Source organism: Lampris incognitus, chromosome 19 (genome assembly GCF_029633865.1).
Source record: "Lampris incognitus isolate fLamInc1 chromosome 19, fLamInc1.hap2, whole genome shotgun sequence".
Taxonomy (NCBI): domain Eukaryota; kingdom Metazoa; phylum Chordata; class Actinopteri; order Lampriformes; family Lampridae; genus Lampris; species Lampris incognitus.
This window is the reverse complement of record NC_079229.1, coordinates 19,107,078-19,130,096: the sequence shown is the minus strand read 5'-3', so window position 1 is coordinate 19,130,096 and position 23,019 is coordinate 19,107,078. Positions and strand designations below refer to the sequence as shown.

At 45.5% G+C, this 23,019-nt stretch overlaps 1 protein-coding gene across 1 annotated transcript; it reads right to left on the bottom strand.

Annotated features, from left to right (window-relative positions):
* Window positions 1–686: 686 nt before the first annotated feature.
* Window positions 687–20,961, bottom strand: si:dkeyp-28d2.4 (sialoadhesin). Its single transcript, XM_056299208.1, has 7 exons — window positions 20,883–20,961; window positions 17,857–18,243; window positions 12,948–13,247; window positions 11,643–11,915; window positions 10,421–10,488; window positions 975–1,142; window positions 687–722 (listed from the first exon to the last, which is right to left on the bottom strand). The coding sequence occupies exons 1-7, from the start codon at window positions 20,959–20,961 to the stop codon at window positions 687–689; spliced, it is 1,311 nt and encodes a 436-aa protein (XP_056155183.1).
* Between the last annotated feature and the right edge of the window lie 2,058 nt (window positions 20,962–23,019).

Below are 23,019 nucleotides of genomic sequence, written 5' to 3'. Positions count from 1 at the left end.
AACAAAACAGTATGTATTCAGTAACTTTCAGATATATGTAACAAAACAGAATATGTATTCAGTAACTTTCAGATATATGTAACAACAGAATTTTTATGCAGTAACTTTTAACAATGCAAACGGGAGCGAGATCTCTTATTAAAATACAACAAATTACACTTGTGAAACAGATGTAATTAGAGAAAAAAGTCCTGTTACCCTTTATAGTTTAGGTAGATAAAGGTCTCAGTCACATTTGAGTAAAATAATCCTATTTCTATAAATGTCATAGGATCTTTTTTTTAAGATATTTTATTTTCACGGACCCCTTGCAATTACACCACGGACCACTAGGGGTCCGCGGACCCCCGGTTGAGAAACACTGGACTAGACCACCACGCCACCCGGACTCCCGCGGCTGGTGTTTTCTTTACTCTATTTGTGTATTCCTTCCACATCTGGGACTCAAACCCACGCTAACATTGTCCAAGAAGTCACTCAACCGCTTAATATATAAGACGTGGACCCAGTTTTGGGTTGAAGATATAATCACCACTGAGGATTTTAAAAAAGTTTCCCTAACCTTATTTTAAAGAGATAAAAACAGACGGATTTAGACATTAAATATAAAGGAAAAACAGAGTGAAGAAAATGCAAAATAGAATTATATTGAATATCGTGGAGACTAACAATGATTGCGGTAGATTTTATCGAGTCAAAAACTTTCCTGCAAAGAGCTCAAGCTGACACAACAAAGGGGAGGTTTTGAATTGAGATTATAAATTGAAAATCATAAAATGAGATATGGGTGGGTGGCGGCCCACCAAATACTCTCCTTTCAACCGTGGACATCACTGCCGTGAAACAACCTGGGTACCTAGCTTCTTTTCTTTTTTAATACATATCACAAAATATAATGATGGCATAATCGCGGGGACATGTCGATATGTTCAGCGGTTGTTTATTTTTGGATAAATGCCCCCCATCTGTGTTACATGTGGGCGTTTTGCTTGCCGTGGCACATTGACCTCTGCGTACTCTGTGTCCTGTTCAGCTTCATTGACTTTCCCCAAGTCCGAGGGCTGGGATCTCATCTTGAAGTCAATCTCTCCATAGTGGATTTCTTGTGCTGGTTTGTCTGGCAGTTTCTCAACCACTTGGACCTGGGGGAAAATGAACCAAAGGACGTGTGAACTGGAAATGCCGTGAAAAACTGGGCTTTGTAACTTCATCCACTTATCCGGATTATTCCCCAGTCTGTGAAAAGGTTCATATGGATACCTTCCCAGTCAGAAATCTGTGTTTCTAACTTTTGCCTCTGTTATTTGCTGGTCATCTATGATGCTGAGCAATGGACATCATTTGACCCCACCAAACCTACCTCAACCAATCTTTCTCCCACTCCACGCTATGCTTGCATTCATTCTGGTGAAATAGTAGTAATAGAAAGACCTTTGAGATGAAAGCGTGATTAGTTGAATCACATGGAGATTTCAGCTCATCATGGCTGCCTACTACTACTACTACTTTCGGCTGCTCCCGTTAGGGGGCGCCACAGCGGATCATCTGTTTCCATTTCTTCCTGTCTTCTGCGTCTTCCTCTGTCACACCAGCCACCTGCATGTCTTCCCTCACCACATCCATAAACCTCCTCTTTGGCCTTCCTCTTTTCTCCTCTTCCGTGGCAGCTCCATATTCAGCATCCTTCTCCCAATATACCCAGCATCTCTCCTCCACACATGTCCAAGCCATCTCAATCTTGCCTCTCTTGCTTTGTCTCCAAACCGTCCAACCTGAGCGGTCCCTCTAATATACTCCTTCCTAATCCTGTCCTTCTTCGTTACTCCCAATGAAAATCTTAGCATCTTCAACTCTGCCACCTCCAGCTCCACCTCCTGTCTTTTCATCAGTGCCACTGTCTCCAAACCATATAACATAGCTGGTCTCACAACCATCTTGTAAACTTTCCCTTTAACTCTTGCTGGTACCCTTCTGTCGCAAATCACTCCTGACACACTTCTCCACCCACTCCACCCTGCCTGCACTCTCTTCTTCACCTCTTTACTGCTCTCCCCGTTACTTTGGACAGTTGACCCCAAGTATTTAAACTCAAATGCCTTTGTCACCTCCACTCCTTGCATCCTGACCATTCCACTGTCCTCCCTCTCATTCACGCATATGTATTCCGTCTTGCTTCTACTGACTTTCATTCCTCTTCTCTCCAGTGCATACCTCCACCTCTCCAGGCTCTCCTCAACCTGCACCCTACTCTCGCTACAGATCACAATGTCCATCATGGCTGCCTAATGACGGGAAATATACCTGTGTGGTTTGCCCTGTTTATAAAGCCATGACAAGATTGGATTTGCATATCAATGAGAGGAAATATATTTGTTCCTCTTTCGTAAATATATAGCCCTGAAGCCCGAGTGCTTATGCTATTAGAGGTAATGAACCTGGCAGACAGGTCCTGTTTCACAGGATGTTTTAAAACATCTGTTGGGGTTTCTTTGCTTGATCGGGTCACAAGCATTGCATCTATTATGCTTACATAATGGAAGGTTTGTTTAGTGCATGAGTACTGAGTAGATTTGAATAGATTTATATAGATTGGGTGGCAGAGCAGTGTAGTTAGCACTGTCACCTTTGTATAAATAATGTCTGGGTCTGAGTCCTGGCCTGTGGCCTCACTGTGGGATCTTGGCTTGTCCTCCCTGTGTTCCTGTGTTTTTTCTGTGGATGCTCCAGTTTTCTCCACATAAAAGAAAAACAAAACAAAAAACAGATATTGATAAATATTGTTAGATATACAGCACCCCTGTCAATGCCTCTGGTCACAAAATTTGGAAGTTTGTCCCCGGGTGCCAAACTGTGGTGGATGGATAGGATGGATAGGATACTATTCTCCCAGTACTCAGTAAACTGATAGAGAGAATAGTCCATTGCAAATACAAGATTACTTTGACTGTAATGGTTTAAATACAAGACTTCAACATGCTTATAGACACAACCACTCCACTTGTTCCACCCTTACACAAATGACAGACGACTGGTTAAAGGAGATGGATAACTCTAAGATAACAGGTGCAGTGTTACTGGATTTTATCATGGAATTTGATGTTATAGATCATGACCTTTTCATTGGAAAACTAAAATGCTATGGATTTAGACCAAGTGCCTTCTCATTTATGAAGAGTTATCTTTCATGCAGAACACAAAGACAATTGCAGCATGTCTAAATTTAAAGGGCCGGGCTGTGGTATGCCACAGGTAGCTGTCTTGGACCACTGCTTTATTCCATCTGTACAAATTACCTGCCATCTGCTTTGTGAAAAGCAAGTATACAAATGAACGCTGATGATTCTACACTGTATTATGCAGCAAATATTACTGGAGATCTAGACAAAGATTTATCTTCCTAGCTAAATTTGGTCTTTGGTTGGATAAAATTAAATAAATTGGTATAAAACATCTCAAAGACCAAATCCATTATTCTGGTATCTAGTTATAAATTGTCATCAATGCCAACACTGAGTCTGTACTCATCTGGTGAACTTATACAACAGGTGGATAAGGTTAAATTACTGGGTGTAATGATAGCTAGTCAACTGTCATGGGTAGAACACATCGACACAATTGTTGGGAAAATGGGCAACAGCATCTTTACTGCAAGAAAATACCTCCCGTATGTTCCAGCACACATTCTGGGGCAAGTGGTTAAATCTTTGATTTTAAGCTACCTGGACTATTGCTCACCTGTATGGTCATCTGCATCAAAAAGTTTACAGAGGAAACTACAAATTGCCCAGAACAGAGCTGCTAGACTAGTCTTACACTGCCCCATAAGAACACAGACAGCATGCACTGTAAACACTTATGGTTAGAGATAAGGCTTGTCTTAAGCACAGTCACATTCTTCAGCGTTAGCATTAATTCTAATAAACTCGAGTTTTTACACAGTCAAATTATCAAACGTAGTAACTTTCACAGTCATTTCACTAAACCAGCAGGTGATGGCCAAATCCTGTTACCTTGCCTAAAATCTAGTGCCTTAAAAAAAGACAGCCATTTACTGGGCCATCAATCATTGGAATAGCTGCCCCCTTTGTATATGTCAATCTAATACCAAATCCTCATTAAAAATACCATTTAAGAATACATTACTTAAGCAGCTGATCAATAGTCCAGTGTTGGTCATGTATAGCTTCTTGTTCTTCTCTGGTGAGGGCCACTGCGACCAATTCATGAGACTAATCCTGAGATTTATTCATCAGACTAATTGAGACTAATTTGTTCTTACCCAACCTTCTGCTCACTGCGTAAGCAGAGTCACAAATGAATGTACATCGGAATGAATATTTCAGAAATTTTGAACGAACACTTCTTTTCATATTTCTCCAATTTTTCTTCCCAATTGTACTTGGCCAATTACCCCACTCTTCCGAGCTGTCGCGGTCGCTGCTCCACCCCCTCTGCCAATCCGGGGAGGGCTGCAGACTACCACATGCCTTCTCCGATACATGTGGAGTCGCCAGCCGCTCCTTTTCACCTGACAATTAGGAGTTTCACCAGGGGGACGTAGCGCATGGGAGGATCACGCTATTCCCCCAGTTCCCGCTCCCCCCGAACAGGCGCCCTGACCGTCCAGAGGAGGCGCTAGTGCAGCGACCAGGACATCTACCCACAGCCGGCTTCCCACCTGCAGACACGGCCAATTGTGTCTGTAGGGATACCCGACCATGCTGGAGGTAACACGGGGATTCGAACCGGTGATCCCCGCAGGCAAAGGAATAGACCGCTACACTACTCAGACGCCCGAACGACCTCTTTCTTATGTAATACAATTAGAGGTGCACATGGTAACACAAATGTGATGTTGCATATTGTAACGTGCATGGATTAGTAGACACGCTGGCCGCTGGCTGGCGGGTCTGACCCTTTAGTCGAGCGGTTAGCGATGTCTCCTGCGGTGCGGGCGATGCGGGTTCGCTTCCCGACCGCGGCAGTTCCTGTGGTTGCGTTGTCCCCCGAATTCGCTACAATATGTATATGATGAATATGATGTAATGGATTCAGATCCCAAGAAGATTAGCTGGTGCCATGGGCATCAGCTAATGGGGACCCTTTTAGATAAATAAATAAATGGGTCAAGTGCAGAGAATGAATTTCCCAATGGACCACAGGACTTTCATAAAGAAATTAAATCCTTCTACGTATTCACATCATGCCCTGTAAAATTGGATTGCCAAAGCATCAGTAAGGGTTTAAACCTTAAATGTGAATCTATTCTCTTATGATACAAATCTCATCATATTGCATAGCATTGCAAAATACAGGCAAATATGGTATAAGAAGTACAGTATAGCAGTTTTTCCCAACCTTTTTTTTTGCAACAGCAAAATTTTCAAAATGAAAAAAAGAAATCCCAGAGCAAAACACCACCAACTATGTCCGAAAGAATTAGATTGCAGTTTTGTGTAATGTAATGTATAGCATAGCATAGTATGGTATAGTATAGCATATATTATAGTATAGTATGGTGTGGTGTGGTGTGGTATGGTATAGTATAGTATAGTATAGTATAGTATAGTATAGTATAGTAGTAAAGAGTAGGATAACTAGTTTCCAACCTGTGTCTTTGGTTGAGCTGGTCTTTTTTTCTTTAAGCACCTGAAAGAAATAATAGTAATCTCAGATGATGTCATATAATTCAGTCCAACATTGCTCTTCTTGCACTGAGGAAAGCCTAACATAGACTGAAACGTTTGCCCTTTTGCACTCTATTCACATTTGCACATTTTTTCCACTGTCTATACAGCCCTGCTATGCAACAAATAGAAATATTTACAAACCAGACTCCAGTCTGAATTCCCTTTTTTTTGTGCTGTGTGCGAGTCCTTCCTTGCTGCAACCTCGTACAAATCAGACAGCACACAGGAGGTGGAGAAACAAAAAGAGAGCTTGTGTGATTCCAGACTTCAGATCTCAGGGAGATCAACTGGCGGCCCGCGGGCCGCATTCGGCCCCCGTCCTCACTCAGTACGACCCGCGGGTCAATTTCCAAATATCAATAAATTGTTGGTTCCACAAGCGTTGGGAGCGAGCAGGTCCCTTGACCACATTTGAACCATACCTATTGTAATTATACTATCCACCGATAGAGGGCGCTCCCTCGAAACATAAGCGATCCAGCTGCAGCATTTTGAACCATCTGAAGTTCAAAATGCTGCAGCTAGAATCCTAACTGAAACTAGAAAGTTTTGCCATATTACACCAATTCTTGCCTCCCTTCATTGGCTTCCTATCCATGTTAGATCAGAGTTCACGGTGCCTCTGCTGACTTATAAAATCCTAAATGGGCTTGCCTCGCCGTACCTGTCTGATCTCCTTAAATCAAGTCAAGTCAATTTTATTTGTATAGCCCAATACCACAAACCTTAACCGTTCATTCCCTCGCGAGCTCTCCTCTCTCAAAACACAGGGCTCCTGCGTGGACCCAAAGTTAAAAAGCAGTCAGCTGGTGGCAGGGCCTTTTCCTATCAGGCCCCGTTCTCGTGGAATAACCTGCCTGCTGCCGTCAGACAATCGTAATCTGTTGATTCCTTTAAATCCAAACCTAAACCTCATCTTGTGGCCTTAACCTACAATTAGTTGCCTTGAAATTGGGAACTTCATGACCAGTGCTGCATGGCGGGTCGGTTTCTGTCTCAATGAATTGACTAAGCACTGTTCTGCCGATGAGATTATAGAGTATAGATTATTGACTATTGAAAACTTGCCTCACATGTCTTTTCTTTCTCTCTGAATGATGTATTCTCCTTTCTCTTTTGTGTGTGTGAATGGTATGACGTGAGTCTCTCCTACCCTATGTGCATGTGCAGTTTGTCCTCTTCCCAGGTCTCCGTGGTGACGGTGGTCACCACCGGGACACTGCTCAGCATCCTCCCCATCACATTCTTTATATATCTTTTCAATCCATGTAATCTTGTTACCCAGATTCAGTGTTATATCCTTCTCTCTCTCCGATGCGTGACTGCCCATAAACGGTGAAGAGGTGCATATTGTGGATAACATCAAATTCCTGGGAATCCACATAACCAAAGAACTCACATGGTCACTCAACACCTCCCTCCTGGTGAAGAAAGCACAACAGAGGCTTTTCTTCCTCAAGAAACTTAAACAAGCCGGTCTCCCTTCTCAGCTGCTGGTCACCTTTTACAGAAGCACTATAGAAAGCATCCTCTGTCAATGTGTCACAGTGTGGTGTGCCAGCTGCACAGCAGAGAATAGGAAGTACTTGGCCCGGGTGGTACAGACAGCACAGGATTGTGGGATCTGTGCTCCCGGACCTGGATGCTGTGTATGCTGGCCGCCTACAGAGGAAAGCCAGCAACATCAGCAAAGACGCAACAGACCCAGGTCACTGTCTGTTCATTCCCTCGCCATCGGGGAAAAGATACCGCACCATCAAAACCCGGACTAACAGGCAGAGGAATAGCTTCTTCCCCAGACCTGTAGCCCCCACCCCCCTACACACACACACACACACACACCTGCCTATAGCTGCTGAGGACTAACTGGTACTAAAGCTGCTGCAATATGGACAATGTGCAATAACCCCCTGCACTATTTTGAACTTTAAAAGCCGCCGCTATCTTTTATTGTCTCATCATCAGTTTTGCTACCTCACTTATTTTTACTACCTCACTTATTTATACTAAATGTTGTTTGTTCTTGTTTTATCTTGTTTTGTTTTTTTTAATCATTTACCTTGTCTAGTGTTGCTGGTCTGACAGTCACCAAACTGAAACTTTGTTGTGTGTACACAATGACAATAAAGTATCTTATCTTATCTTATCTTATCTTATGTAACTGTTTTATTGTCTCTTCTCCCATGTATGTGAATGGTGTGATGTGAGTATCCCCTGTGTGCATGAGTAGTCTGTCCTCCTGTCAGGTCTACATGGTGATGGTGGTCATGTGGCTCAGGTCCTAGGCTGTCCTGGTGGCATCTGGACACTGCTTGGCATCCTCCTCATCATATTCTTCATATATCTTATAATTCCATTATAATTCTGCTAACTTCTTTCAATGTTGTATTCTGTAAATTGTATTTCATTCTGTGCACACAACATCCATTGCACGTCTGTACAACCTGTCTGTCTGTCTTAGGAGAAAGATCCCTCCTCTGTTGCGCTCCCTGAGGTTTCTTCCTATTTCCCCTGTTAAAGGATTTTTTTAGGGAGTTGTTCCTGGTCCAATGCGAGGGTCTAAGTATTGCCGTAAAGCCCCCTAAGGCAAATTTGTAATTTGTGATTTTTGGCTATACAAATATAAGTGACTTGACTTGACTTATGATGTGACAGTCTGAGCTGGACTTGACGTTTCATCGCCTCGATCATTAAACTGCTGGCCAACACACGAAGATAATCAGGGGCTATGTTTGCAGAATGTGTCTAACATTCAGCTTTTTGTGACCCGGACTTGTTGATCTTTCTCTCTCTCCATAATAAACCAGCAGAGAAATCAGTAAATTTGAGGTCTCCAAAAAACCAAATAAGAATATTGTTTTCTGTGGTCATGCAAATATAGCCTCAGCAGCGTTAGATGGAACTACTCAAGCTCAATGGGGAGGAACATCAAAACCAGAGACAGGCTAAAGATAAGACTTCATTTTCTTGGCTGGCCAGCACAATTTCAAATGTTTGGGTCCAGCTCATTCTGTTCCTCAAAATCCAAATCATTCAACCACTACTGACCTCCGGTAGGTATTTGTCTTTTTAGATGACGACGATGATGGTGCAGAAACAAAACACAGGTGTTTCAGAGAACACACTGGCACACGCGATACAAAGACAAATGAAGTGCTCATATTACATGTCAGCATCGACTGTGACTGAAACTTTAGCATTGTATAACTTGGCAGCGTTATCCTGCACTGATATGTGATATCGCTTCCAGTGTGGGAAGATGGCTGCGCGAATTCACATTTGCAGCGGCCTCACCCAGTACCGGTGTGGGAAGATGGCGGCAAGAATGTAAATTTGTGGTGGCCTCACCCAGTACCGTCCATGCAGTGTCTTTATGTACGTCTGTGTCTAAGTTTGTGTCTTCGTTTGATGGCTGGAAGAGCTGGCGCTGGATTGGCTGGGACAGTTTGGTCTGCTGCATCCTGTGGGCCCAGGGACCACGGCCCTGCCTGGATCTGCGCCCAAGGAGGAAACAACGAGGGCGGTCTGACAGGACGCGGAAGCGGGGCAGGCTAATTTGGTTTAGACTGTAACAACTGCTCATTTTGCAATGAACACATTGCAACAGCAGAACATGTGTTTTATGAATTTCAGTTTGTTGGTGCCTTTTGGGAAGAGCTGCATTACTGGTTGTTTCCAAAATCTTACATCTTTGAACTAAAAAAAAGAGGATGTGATTTTTGGTATGCTTGTGAGAGACGGAACACATGATTTGGCAATTAACACAATTATTATTCTTGGAAAGTCCTTTTTAGATGAGAACATCCATCCATCCATTATCCAAACCGCTTATCCAACTCAGGGTCGTGGGAATGTCGGAGCCTATCCCAGCAGTCATAGGGCGGCAGGCGGGGAGACACCTTGGACAGGCCGCCCAGCCATCACAGGGCCAACACACACACACACACACACACACACACACACACACACACACACACACACACACACACACACACACAGGGACAATTTAGTACGGCCGATTCACCTGACCTACATGTCTTTGGACTGTGGGAGGAAACCGGAGCCCCCGGAGGAAACCCACGCAGACACAGGGAGCACATGCAAACTCCACACAGGGGACAACCCGGGACGACCCCCAAGGTTGAACTACCCCGGGGCTCAAACCCAGGACCTTCTTGCTGTGAGGCGACCACGCTAACCACTGCGCCACCGTGCCGCCCTAGATAAGAACCGATTCCTGAAAATGCAGCCAAACCTCTGCACATTTCATAGGGAACTGTGTCGTTATTGCTCATCACTGAGGTCGGTGGAGAAGAGGAATGCTGATGGAACTCTCTTACTTGATACAACAACCTGAACTTGCAGCGAACCCCTAGGGGTCCCCTCCCTTCCATTTATGTATTTAATTTCATTCATTTAATTTTCTTCACTTCTATTTCCTCCCTCTTGCTTTTGTTTTATGAGTTTGTTGTATGTAGAATTTAAACGTGTCAATCAAAAATAAAAGCAGAACTGCTAGCCCTGCATGGCTCTCTTGGACAGTGATTTTGTTTTGTTGGTAGTTTGGATATATGTGTTCTTGTAGTTTGGACATGTGTTTTTGTGTTTGGGTTGCACTGCTGTGGGCTGGGGGGAGCGATATTTGGTTTGATGTGCGCAGGCGCATGGAATGAAAAGACAAACGTCCATGACTCCTGATATACGTACCAAACACACACAGCAAGACAGACGAGGAAGCCAACTCCAGCGGCCACTCCAATGACAACGGGCATGTAAATATTCTCAGATGTACCAAGCCCTTCAAAACAAAACCAAGGAAAAACATGTTCAGAGTTAGAATTTGGGTTTAAAAGAGGTCATGGTCCAACGTTAATTGCTTAGTCGTTATCAAAGTCCCAGGCATTGCCCCTGCAGTGTTGCACTGCAACCAATAGGACTTGTCCGGAAAACGGATGTGTGACAGACGCAATTAGAGCGCCATCTATAGGCGTCCTGGTAGCATGGCGGTCTATTCCGTTGCCTACCAACACGGGGATTGCCGGCTCGAATCCCCCGCGTCACCTCCGGCTTGGTCGGGCATCCCTTCAGACCCAATTGGCGGTGTCTGCGGGTGGGAAGGTGGATTGTGGATATGTGTCTTGGTGGCTGTACTAGCGCCTCCTCTGGTCGGTCGGGGCGCCTGTTCGGGGGGGAGGGGGAACTTTGGGGAATAGCGTGATCCTCCCACGCGCTATGTCCCCCTGGCGAAACTCCTCACTGTCAGGTGAAAAGGAGCGGCTGGCGACTCCACATGTATCGGAGGAGGCATGTGGTAGTCTGCAGCCCTCCCCGGATCGGCAGAGGGGGTGGAGCAGCGACCAGGACAGGTCGGAAAATAGAGTAATTGGCCAAGTACAACTGGGGAGAAGAAGAGTGGAGGTGACGTCTATATCGACACTGCACATCCCACACACGAGTAGCAGCTATTTTTGTATGATCCCTGAGAAGCAAATGGTCTTTCTACATAATAAGATGGTTTACTGTTAAACCAACATATATAGGGACGGTGCAAAAGGGGAATGACATGTGGCAGAGTCACTGATGACACTAAGATATTAGGATCACCCCACTAAATTACATCCTTTCAAGCCCGTCTCTTCTTCATCAGCCCTTCATGATTAAAGAGGATTTAATTTAAGTTCATCTAAATTAATTTCATACAATGAGCAGACGGCACATAATCTTATGTAGTTATTGCATAAACTGGGAAAAGATCAGATATAAGTTGGTTATTTGTAGCTCTTGTTTGTTACCAATTTTTGCAGTCATGGCTTGGGATAAAAAAAACACACTTAAAACAAAGTCTGTCACTTCTGCTTCATATTTGTTTAATAAGGGGCCACCCGTTACATACTGTATCTAAAAAGTAAGTAAACTCCATCTCCAGTGCATTACGCACACATTGGGCTTTACCTTTAATCTCCAGGCGGATCTCTGATGAATTCGCGCAGCCAAGTTCATTCTCAGCCATGCAGAAATAAACGCCAGCATCCCTTTCATCGGTCACATTGAAGCTGTAGAAGTCTCCCTGGTGTACAGTCATGCTGCTGGGCGCGCGACCCTTGAACCACGTGAAGCGTGTGACGGGAGGGTTGGCTTTGCTGGAGCAGGTCATGTTCACCCAGCTACCGACCGACACCACACCTGAAACAGGACTGATGTGGGCTGAGGTGTTCTTGGGGGTGTCTGTGGAAAAGGAAGCAGGTGATCAAGTTTGGAGAGAGGATATTAGTATCAGGGGCCGGGTGAGGAGAGGAGCCAACGTTAAACAACAAGATCCGAAGATACAGTCGTCATACAAGAGAAAATCCGCGTGATCTCATCATCGACACAGTATGTGCCAGCAGACAATAAAACAACAAAACAACAAAAAAGAAAACAGTTCGTCGTATATTGGTATTGTTCAGTTGTATCAACTTCCTGATTGACTGAAGGATGTGCATTGTTACTTCTCAATACTATGATGTTTATCAAGTCACTTTGATACATACAGTAATCAAAGGGGTGCAGCAATGAAATGGAAATACCGGTGTCTAAATGTGTTTAATGTGTGGGGGACTACAGCACGGGGCTTCTGCTGAACACCTTACGCTTTCACAACAAATCAAAGGTGTCAAACAACATGCAAAGTGTGTACAGATTCTGCTGGTTGATTGAATCCCCCTCTCATTCATGCTTTGTAGATGGGCCATATTTGACAGCGAATGACTACCCCCCCCCCCCCTTTGTTTCCACCTCAATTGTATCCGGCCAATTACCCCACTCTTCTGAGCCATCCTGGTCGCTGCTCCGCCACCCCCCCCCCCCCCCCCCGCCGCCGATCCAGGGAAGGCTGTAGACTACCACATGTCTCCTCCGATACATGTGGAGTCGCCAGTCGCTTCTTTTCACCTGACAGTGAGGAGTTTCACCAGGGGGACGTAGCGCGTGGGAGGATCACGCTGTTCCCTTCCAGTCCCCCCCCCCCCCGAACAGGCGCCCCGACCGGCCAGAGGAGGCGCTAGTGCAGTGACCAGGATACATACCCACATCCGGCTTCCCACCCCTACAGACACGGCCAATTGTGTCTGTAGGGGTGCCCAACCAAGCCAAAGGTAACACGGGGATTCAAACTGGCGAGCCCCATGTCAGTAGACAATGGAATAGACCGCTAAGCTACCCGGACGAACGACTATCTGTGGTCTAAAAGCATGCAGTAGCTAGGGTGAATCGTCTTACATGACACGTTGAGGGTGAAGGAGCTGTTCGCCGTCTTGTGTACATTTTTCACGTTGTAGATGGCAGAACAACCGATGTTGAGTCCATCATACTCGTGTGACAGAGTAACGTTCAGATGTGATCTAGCCGTGTAGGTTTGGTCTTCGTTTTTCTCTAACTGAGTCTCAGCATGCCATGGAGGACTCCATGTCAGGGTCGGATATTGCTCGGGACAGGGGGCGATGGCTGAGCAGTTGATGGTTACCATGCGTCCTTCCTTACGCTCGTCAGGGATATCAATGGTGGGGCTTGGGGGTGATTCTGTGGTAAGGTTAGAGGCAAATGCACTGAAATGTATAGTAAAAGTCACAATAACACAGGACTTCATGTCAGTTGAATGCACAGCATTGCATATTGGAAATCGTATCACTTCTATTTTGCATAAGTATAAAGTATTTTGTGCACGTCAGTCAGACGAGACTAAGCGAAGACTTAGCACATGTGCCTGGACAAAGTTTAACATGTTTTTTCTTTTTTACAGAGAGCGAGAGAGAGAGAGAGAGATTTGATTTTAAAAAGTACATTTATTCGGATTACATGACAGTCCAACAGCTGATATCCAAACATAATTATCTCTTTATAATCCAGCTCATACAAAGAAAAGTTTCAGGGGGGGGGGGGGGAAAGACCATTGAGTAATCTAAACAAGTATTTGTAACAACAGACAGAATTTCAAACTTAAATAGCCCAACATAACAAAACACAAATTCGCCTCAGGGTGGGTTTGCAGCAGCACAGCATCCTGTCCTTAGACCCTCGCATCGGATGAGGAACAACTCCCTAAAAAACTCCTTTAACAGGGAGAAAAAATAGGAAGAAACCTCAAGGAGAGCAGCAGAGGAGGGATCTCTCTCCCAAGACGGACAACGTGCAATGGATGTTGTATTTACACAATTTAAACAACAAATAAATAAAATAAAACAAAGCCAATAATACAGCCAGGACTTCCCCTTGTTACACAAATTAGAAAAAGAAAAAAGAAAACCAGATTTTCATCAACTCCCACTAAGCACAATACTACCCCAAGTTCTGGGAAAAAAAGGTCATTTCCGTGTGGATGCTCTGCTCCCCTGTTGTACTCCCTCATCATCTTCAGCTCTTCTTCGGGGTTTTTTTTAATTCGTAACTTTAAAAAGTCTCTTGTGCGGCATGTAGACCTCATGTTGAGCAGCTGAGCTACCGCCTCAGTGTTGTCAAGTCCCGATCCTGCTGCAGCCACTATGCGCTGTAGGGTGATGTTCCTGGTGGAAACCAGTTTCTGGGGAAGTCCTGCAGAGCACCAGTCGTGGACATCCAGGCTGGCTCCATGAATCAGTGAGTCCAGCAGCAGTAAGAGGAAGATCGCCCAGTGCAACACACCCATCAAGACCTAACTTACTTAGTCATAGCCTTATGCAACTTCATAAGAGCTGTTGCGTGTTTTTTCCAATGGAAATGTTTGTTTTTTTTTCATCGACCACATCGACCCCAAAAAAATTCTGCAGTCGACACGCTTTCAATAGATTTTCCGTATCTGGAAAATGCTCAAGATACTTTCACAGATTTTTCAAAGGTGTCATCTGGAAAACAACTTATTTCCTCAAGTGAATACAGATCTGCAGTTTGTGACTGGGTCTGTAACAGAGACACAGTCAGAGTCATACCCCATTCCCTCCACCTTATTCTCACCAGCAACACTCTCCATAACGCCGACTCACCCTTTCTCCCCTTTGCACCACCAGCCTGACTATGGTCAGGTCCAGCTGCTGGCCCTTCTCCGCTGTTTTTCCCTGATGCCGGTTTCTCCTCTACTCCTTTCCTTTCTTCTGTTTTGACACTCGGGATAGCCGAGCTGTCATCAATTACATTCTTACCACCCGAATCAACTTGTTGTTTCCCTTCCTGATTATCTACCTGCCTGTTGTATCCCTCCCCTGCCTTGGACTCAGTTGGCGGGGCGCCACCCCCCCGTGGAGCAGCGGAGTCCGATGGCTCCTCAGCCAGTTGAGCACTAGTGTTAGTGCGCTTCTCAGCCGGCCCGGTGTGAGTACTTGATCTACTCGCCCCACCGGATGTGCTCGGGGTCCTGCGACTACAGATGACATCACTACTCCATGCATTATGATTGGGTAGGGGCTTGGGTAGGGGCTAGTTCAGTTTAGGAACAGTGGGAAACAGTAGATTGACGTTAGACGCGGCTCGGGCCTTCGGCCCTCGTGCGTTCGCTCGTCCAGGCCTGCGGCCTCACTCCTTAGACGCAGCTCGGGCCTTCGGCCCTCACACCTTTACTAACCAACTCTATGTCAATGCTGGGGTAACTGGCTAACTGTTTTCTGTCTCTGCGTTGTGTCGTTGAGTGAGACACATACAACGGAGTTGGAGATCTGTGGGGTTTCTTTTTTCTTCACAAGAAAAAAACACAGGCACCAGTCACATAGCTTGTCCTCTGGAAGTCCGCGGTGGTGTAGCGGTCTAAGCATCGGCTTTTTGTCGACGCAGTTGTCCACTGGGGACTGGGGTTCGCGCCCCGGTCTCATCAGATCCGACTATGGCCGGACTCGACGAAGTAACGATATTGGCAACGCTGTCTTCGGGAGGGTGGCGGAGTCGGCTTGTGTTCGTCACATGAATGTGTCTCTGGGTGTGTCGGAAAAAAACGTGGTTCGGCCTGGAGTCGCCTTGTCACGAAAGTGGCGAGGCTTCGAGACTGCCGGCCGGAGAGATGCAGTTGGCGAACGCACGCAGTACGAGGGTGGGTGTTTGAATTAAAATAGGGATCGATTGGCCACTAAATTGGGAGAAAAAGGGAAAAATCAGAAATAAATTTAAAAAAAACATTTCAGGGAAAATAAACAAATAGAATAAAATTAAGAAATTGGGCTTGGCTACACTGGCGTACACCATGCAATGTCCCTCCTCATGTTTCACTCTGAAGGAAACCTCCAGCATCTGTGACGGACAATTCAGATGCATAAAAACCTGTCTCCGGAGGGATTGGACATGTTTGGACATGAAGCTCCCGCTCCAACGCCTCATTGGGAATGAATGGGGGAACAACGGAGACAGTGACCCGGGTGGAAGGCACGGCGAGTGGGGAAACCTGCAGATAAACGCCATTCAGAGAGATGCCGCTCGTTATTAGCTCAACCACAAAATGCTCTTCTTTACGGAAAACAACCACACCTTTGTTCATCCTGGAGGCATACGATAGGTTGACGTGTCCCACACGGTCTCCTACAGCCAGGAGAACCGCCTGTATCGGAACAGATGGATCACGCTGAACCCGCACTCCATGTCGGATAGTGAGAGAGGGCGCTTCCGAGGGCCCCAACTTGCTCACACCGGAGAAAGAAAAGGTCCGACAAACAAACACGGTCTACAGCAAACGTAGCCCACGACCAATAAAAAAAAACTAAATCTGAAAACATCAGCCCTAAAGACAAAAATAACCTACAAAAAATTGTATAATTACATCAGATTTTCTGACAGCAGGTCGGTCTCCCCAAACACTCACTTACATACCGAACCCCAGCATGCACCGAGAGAGAGAGAGAGAGAGAGAGAGAGAGAGAGAGAGAGAGAGAGAGAGAGAGAGAGAGAGAGAGAGAGAGAGAGAGAGAGAGACCTGCTGTGCCAAGAGCTGAATAGTAATACCTTCTGCAATGTCAAGAACTGAATAGTAATAGGAATCCCCTTACCCAACTGGTCCTGAGGCTCAGAGCACAAACCTGCTCTATGGACATACCTCAGAAACAGAACACATCACCAATCAGACCCAATCAAATTGCCAAACAGTTAGAACAAAACTACATCACACATTGGCAAACACAAACAAAAACACAGAGCAAAATGCAGTGCTATCTGACTCTTAAAGGACAGTACACCATAGCAGATTATTTGAGCATGGTGACTGATCAGCAGCTAAAAACAACCTTGACTGTGTACAGACTGAGTGAGCACAGCCTTGCTGTTGAGAAGGGGAGACACAGGAAGACCTGCTCCCTGCAGAGCAAAGGCTGTGCTGTCACTGCACCCTGTGTGCCTGAAACAGAGCTACACTTCCTCACCACATGTGGAAAATGTAAACATGTCAGAGAAGCACATTTTAAACTATTCCAACTAATAACAAAAGGTTTTCCAAACCTATCAAATGAAGAAAAACTACTAGTCCTACTAGCAGAAGACCCAAAGAGCTGTAAGTTAGCAGCAGTACATGTTGCTGCCTGCCAATAAAGCGAGGGCCGGAGAGTGACAGTCACCTGACACACGTTGTTGCTGCTCTACTTGATGACAGTATATTTGTTTTGTACTATGTTTCTTTGCTGTGCTGTGTTTCTTTTCTGTAGTAAGTTTGTTTTCAATAATGGTTTCCAATTATTGTTGAGCTTTTTCAATGTTTAAACCCATGCTTTGGCAATATGTACAGTGTTACCTCATGCCAATAAAGCTATTTGAATTGAATTGAATTGAATTGAGAGAGAGAGAGAGAGAGAGAGAGAGAGAGAGAGAGAGAGAGAGAGAGAGAGAGAGAGAGAGAGAGAGAGAGAGAGAGAACCTAAATGTGAAGGAAGAGAAATACTTTTATAAGTCTTTCGAGTATTAAAGGCACATGCAATAGTCATGTGTGATGTTCATCTGATGGACAGACGTTATTGGATAATGCCACATTGGCGGTTGTGGTATAAACAGGGATGCCAATCACACTGTTCATCATTAATTTAAAGAGGTTTAAAGTTGTGGGGTGAATTAGAGACATAGCTAAAACTAAAGAATTTCCTTCCCTCTCCTCACAGTATATAATAATAATATTACCCACAGCAATAAACTAATGTAGTTGAGTTGTATTGTTAGAATTCTTCACAGTAACAGGTAAAAATAAAAGCTCTCTTACCGATGATCTTTACGTCAACAGGATTACAAACAGCCATTGCCATAAAAGGGCTATTCTCACATCTGAAGAAGTATTTGTCTGCATACGCTTTGATCAGCTCTGAGAAGTTGGTGCTGCAGTTTTTCCTCTTCAGGTCTCCAATTAGCTCCATTGGAAATAGGTTATTGCTCCCACTACTGTTGAAAACCACAATTTCTGGATTTGGGCCGAAAGTCGTTTTACCCTTAAGCCACACAGCAAAAATGTCTTTATTCACGTTAAAGTTTTGTTCTTCATCTTTACGTACTACAAACGTACATGGGATTTGCAAACAGGAGCCCTCCAGTCCCACCATCGTCTGCGGTGTTATGATATTTAAGCCCGCCCTGTCACACACGTCCGAAGCACCTGTACACAGAAATCTCTCATTATCAATACATCATATGTAAAACAATGTCCATAGTTAGTTCAACAAACACATCTATGAGCGGGTTTTTTTTTTTTTTTTTTTACAATTTGGTCTTTGGTGCTCCTTTCACCATCACAATAACATTTTACATCCAAACCCCTTCAACACACTGTGTACATTGCAACTCTAATCCAAAGAAGGGTTTAAGCACCGGTTTTGGAGCCTTCACCCCCCACTATTTTGTGTTCATAATCAAGAATACAGTTTATGATAGTGTCATATTCAGACAATGCGATCAAAAAAAGTGAATTAATTGAGCAGCTCACCTGACAGACAGAGGATACTGAGCAATATGCTCTCTATCACATTATTCACATGCAGGGCTGCCATGAAGCTCATCACCTGGCTATCCGGAAAAATGCAGCAAAACAATATGTGTTCAGTACTAAGTAATTTGCGTGCGTGTGGGGAGGGGGGGTGAGTAAGTAGTTCTTTTTCAGCTTGTGGTATGCTTTACAATTATGCAACTTTGGGAACTGCCCAGAACAATCAGTATCTGCTGGCTAACAGCAGCTGCCCTTTAGAAATATATACATAAAATAAAAAAAACATTAGAGAAAAAAAGTGGACAAAATGTGCGCTTCTATGTAAGATCACAAACATCTCAGCAGTAAATATTTGTTCAGTCAAATCAAAACCTTCTTGAAACTCTGTTGCATGGTCAGTGTTGCTTACTAAAGTCTGACTCAAACGTCTAAGCATGGATTTTACAGCATATGTCAGGAAAGGGGGAAATAAAGTACTAACTGTCTAACTGAAGAGTATAGCAGGGTGAACTCGTGCACAAGACTGCAATAGATGACCAATATTAACTTCCTGAAAACACTTGTAATCCCCTCTAAAAAAAAAAAGAAAAAAAAAAGGAAGAAGTGCATCATTGGCTTACCACAGACAGAATCATGAATCTGTATGGCAGAATGTGAGGTAACATCAGTCAAACGCCACCGTACCCACTTCCCCATTCGACAGCGACAAATAACAGCATATTTGAGTAATGAAGCGGTTTCAGCCAGTGGCTGAAGGATGCATCTGTTGAAAGGACCACAATGTTGAAAGGGAAATATGTTGTGTCAGGTTAAAACTTTCAAAATCTGCTGATTTCAAATGAATGATTACAAAAGGAGTGATGAGAATAACCCGTGTCTGTTGACATAAATGGGCCAGGTGTCTGTATACCTGTCTCTCTACCATGCCATATGTCTTTATTAATAATTTATCAATATCTGTTCAATTTATTGTTTACTATTAGCTGTTGTGCAACGTTAAACTGAACAGAAGAGTTCATAACTGGTCGTTATGATTCATTTGCTCTTTCACACACCAGCTGGATAATGGACTCAAAAAAGAGGTTTGCCATTTCCGTTGCTGTATTGCTAAGCAAATCCATTCAGGGTCTGCAAAACAACACAGAACAGTTGAGAGAAGATATGTGTGGGGATATTTGCAAATATTTCATCAAGGATGACGATTAAATGAGTGATTTTCAAGATAAAAAAAGGTTGAACTAAGCCCATTCTTGCATTCATCCTGACCTCGCCTGTTTCCTCTCCCTCTTTAGTGTGAACACAAATGATCCAACCAAAACTCCAGGGAATTGGTACCCAAATAACCTCTTGCTCGTTAACATAAAACCAAACGGCTCCTCCGTGGCTCTGCTAGATGATCTCATATGCTCCATACTAAACTATATAGGTTGTAGCAGACTACAGGGGCACAATTCACCATAACAAGTGAATTTATCGCAGCTGGAGAAATCCCTTGATCCACTGCAATTTGCATACAGGCCCGTTAGGGGTTTGTTTACAAGATGCCATAATAACACTTTTAAATTTTCTGTACCGCCATCTTGAGGGGACAAATGCTCATGCCAGACAGTGGTTTATATACGTATTTCTCCTCAGCCTTTAACACAATCCAGCCACATCTGTTAGCAGATAAGCTAATTCATCTTTTTAAACTGGAGCTTAATCTAGTTGGCTGGATACTGGACTTCTTGACTGATAGGTCCCAGTGTGTGAAGGTTAATGGCTGCTTTTCCAATCAGCTGCACTCTTCAACTGGTTCCCCTCAGGGCTGTTGCCTCTCCCCATTACTCTACATCTTGTACACTAATGACTGTCGCAGCAACCATACCAATAGACACATATTCACATTTGTGGATGATTCAGTGATTGTAAGTCTTCTTGAAGGGGAGGAGGAACAACACGGACCGGAGGCTGATGATTTTGTGTCTTGGTGGGATGACTCCTTTCTCCACTTAAATGTGTCTAAAACTAAAGACATGATAATCAGTTTTAGAGAGACTCCTCCTAGTCCTGTACCAACCAGCATTAAAGGTGCTGACATTGAGCTTGTGGACAGCTACAAATATCCGGGGGTTGTTCTTGTCAAAAATTGTGTTTTGAAACTCATGTTGCTTCCGCATCAAAGAAGATCCAACAAAGACTTTTTTCCTGAGGAAAACGTGGACATTTAGTGTCAGTGCTGTGATTCGGTGCTACGGGACCTGCCTTTTGTTTTCGTCTATCTAGATGACATCCTCGTCGCCAGCACCTCCAAAGCGGAACACCTGTCCCACCTCCGATTCTTTTCGAGCGGCTCATCCAGCACGGGCTGATCGTCAATCCAGCCAAGTGCCAGTTTGGGCTGACAACCATCGCCTTCCTCGGACACTGAGTCACCAAAGATGGGATGATACCCCACCCATCAAAGGTGGACACTATCATGAACTTACCGCGACCACTCACAGTCAAGTCCCTGAAGTGTCAAGGTTAGCCCCTGTATGAGGCCCTGAAAGGGAAGGCCACCAAACCTCGTCCGTGGATACCATCATATGCCAATCCACCTGCTGGATGTCCCCAAAATGGCAGTGATCACCCCATTTGGACTGTTCGAGTTCCTGCGCATGCCGTTTGACCTCAAGAACACCGCGCAGACATTCCAGCGCCTCATGGATTTTCGGTGCTACGGAATCTGCCTTTTGTTTTCGTCTATCTAGATGACATCCTCGTCGCCAGCACCTCCAAAGCGGAAAACCTGTTCCACCTTCGGACTCTTTTCGAGCAGCTCATCCAGCATGGGCTGATCGTAAATCAAGCCAAGAGCCAGTTTGGGCTGACAACCGTTGACTTCCTCGGACACCGAGTCACCAAAGACGGGGTGGTACCCCTCCCATCAAAGGTGGACACCATCATGAACTTACTGCGACCGCTCACAGTCAAGTCCCTACAGGAGTTCCTCGGCATGGTGAACTTTTACCACCGCTTTATCCCCCGAGCTGCTCAACTCATGCAACCCCTGTATGAGGCCCTGAAAGGCAAGGCCACCAAACACGCTGTGGACTGGTCTGTGGAGAGGGACAAGGCGTTTGTGGACACTAAGGCTGCTCTGGCTGATGTGACAATGCTAGCGCACCCGTCACCCAAGGCTCCGATTGCCATTACTACAAACGCTTCAGACTACGCAGTCAGGGCGGTGCACGAGCAGCCTTCGATCAGGAGCTCCTCACTCTCTACCTCGCCGTTCAACACTTCCACTCCCTGCTAGAAGCCCACCAGTTCACGGCATTAGTGGACCACAAACCACTGACATTCGCCATGGCCAAGTTGGCTGAGCCATGGTCCACCCGCCAGCAACGACAGCTCTCCTACATTTCAAAGTTCACCACGGATGTACAGCATGTTGCTGGCAAAACCAATCTCATCGCCGACTGCCTCTCCGGGCCATTGCGGGGGCTGTCCACTTGGGTCTTGACTATGCCCGCATGGCAGCTGACTAGGCTGCCGACCCAGACGTGCAGGCTTTCAGGATGGCTGTCACAGGGCTGCAGTTGCAGGATGTGGCTTTCAACGATACTGGCATCACGCTCCTATGCGACGTCTCAATGGGTCGGCCCCAGCCCATCATTCCCACTGGCTGGAGGCGGCATGTTTTTGATGCTGTCCATTGCCTCACCCACCCTGGCAAAAAGCCATCTCAAAGACTAGTGGCAGCCAAGTTCGTCTGGCACAGGCTCAAAAAAGACGTGAGAGACTGGGTAGACACCTGCGTGGAGTGTCAGCGCTGTAAAGTGCACTGCCACACCAGAGCCCCCCTGGCACAGTTCCCGGTGCCCGAGAGGAGGTTCAACCACGTATACATGGATCTAGTGAGCCCCCTGCCCCCCTCCACAGTTTTACTTACCTCCTCATCATGGTGGACAGGACCACTCAATGGCCAGAAGCCGTTCCACTGTCATTGACGACATCCACCGACGTAGCCCGGGTGTTCATTGGGACCTGGGTTGCCCGGTTTGGCACCCCATCTGACCTCTCCTCGGACTGGGGCTCACAGCTTGTGTCTGAGCTCTGGAACACAGTCTCAGAGAGCATAGGGGTGAAGCTCCATTGCACCACCGCATACCACCTGCAGGCCAATGGGTTGTGCAAGCGATTTCATCGCTTTATGAAGGCTGCTCTTTGGGCCAGCCTTAAGGATAGCAGCTGGGTTGACAGGCTCCCGTGGGTCATGCTGGGCCTCAGGACCACCCCTAAGGAGGACTTCCAGTCCTCGTCCGCTGAACTGGTTTACGGACAGCTGCTGCAGGTCTCAGGGGTTTTTGTCCCTAACACCACAGCTCCCTGGTCTGCAGCCCATCAATGGACCACGCTCCTGGATAACGCCAGAGCTTTCACACCAGTCCCCACTTCGCAACACGGCCTCCCACGGTCTCACAT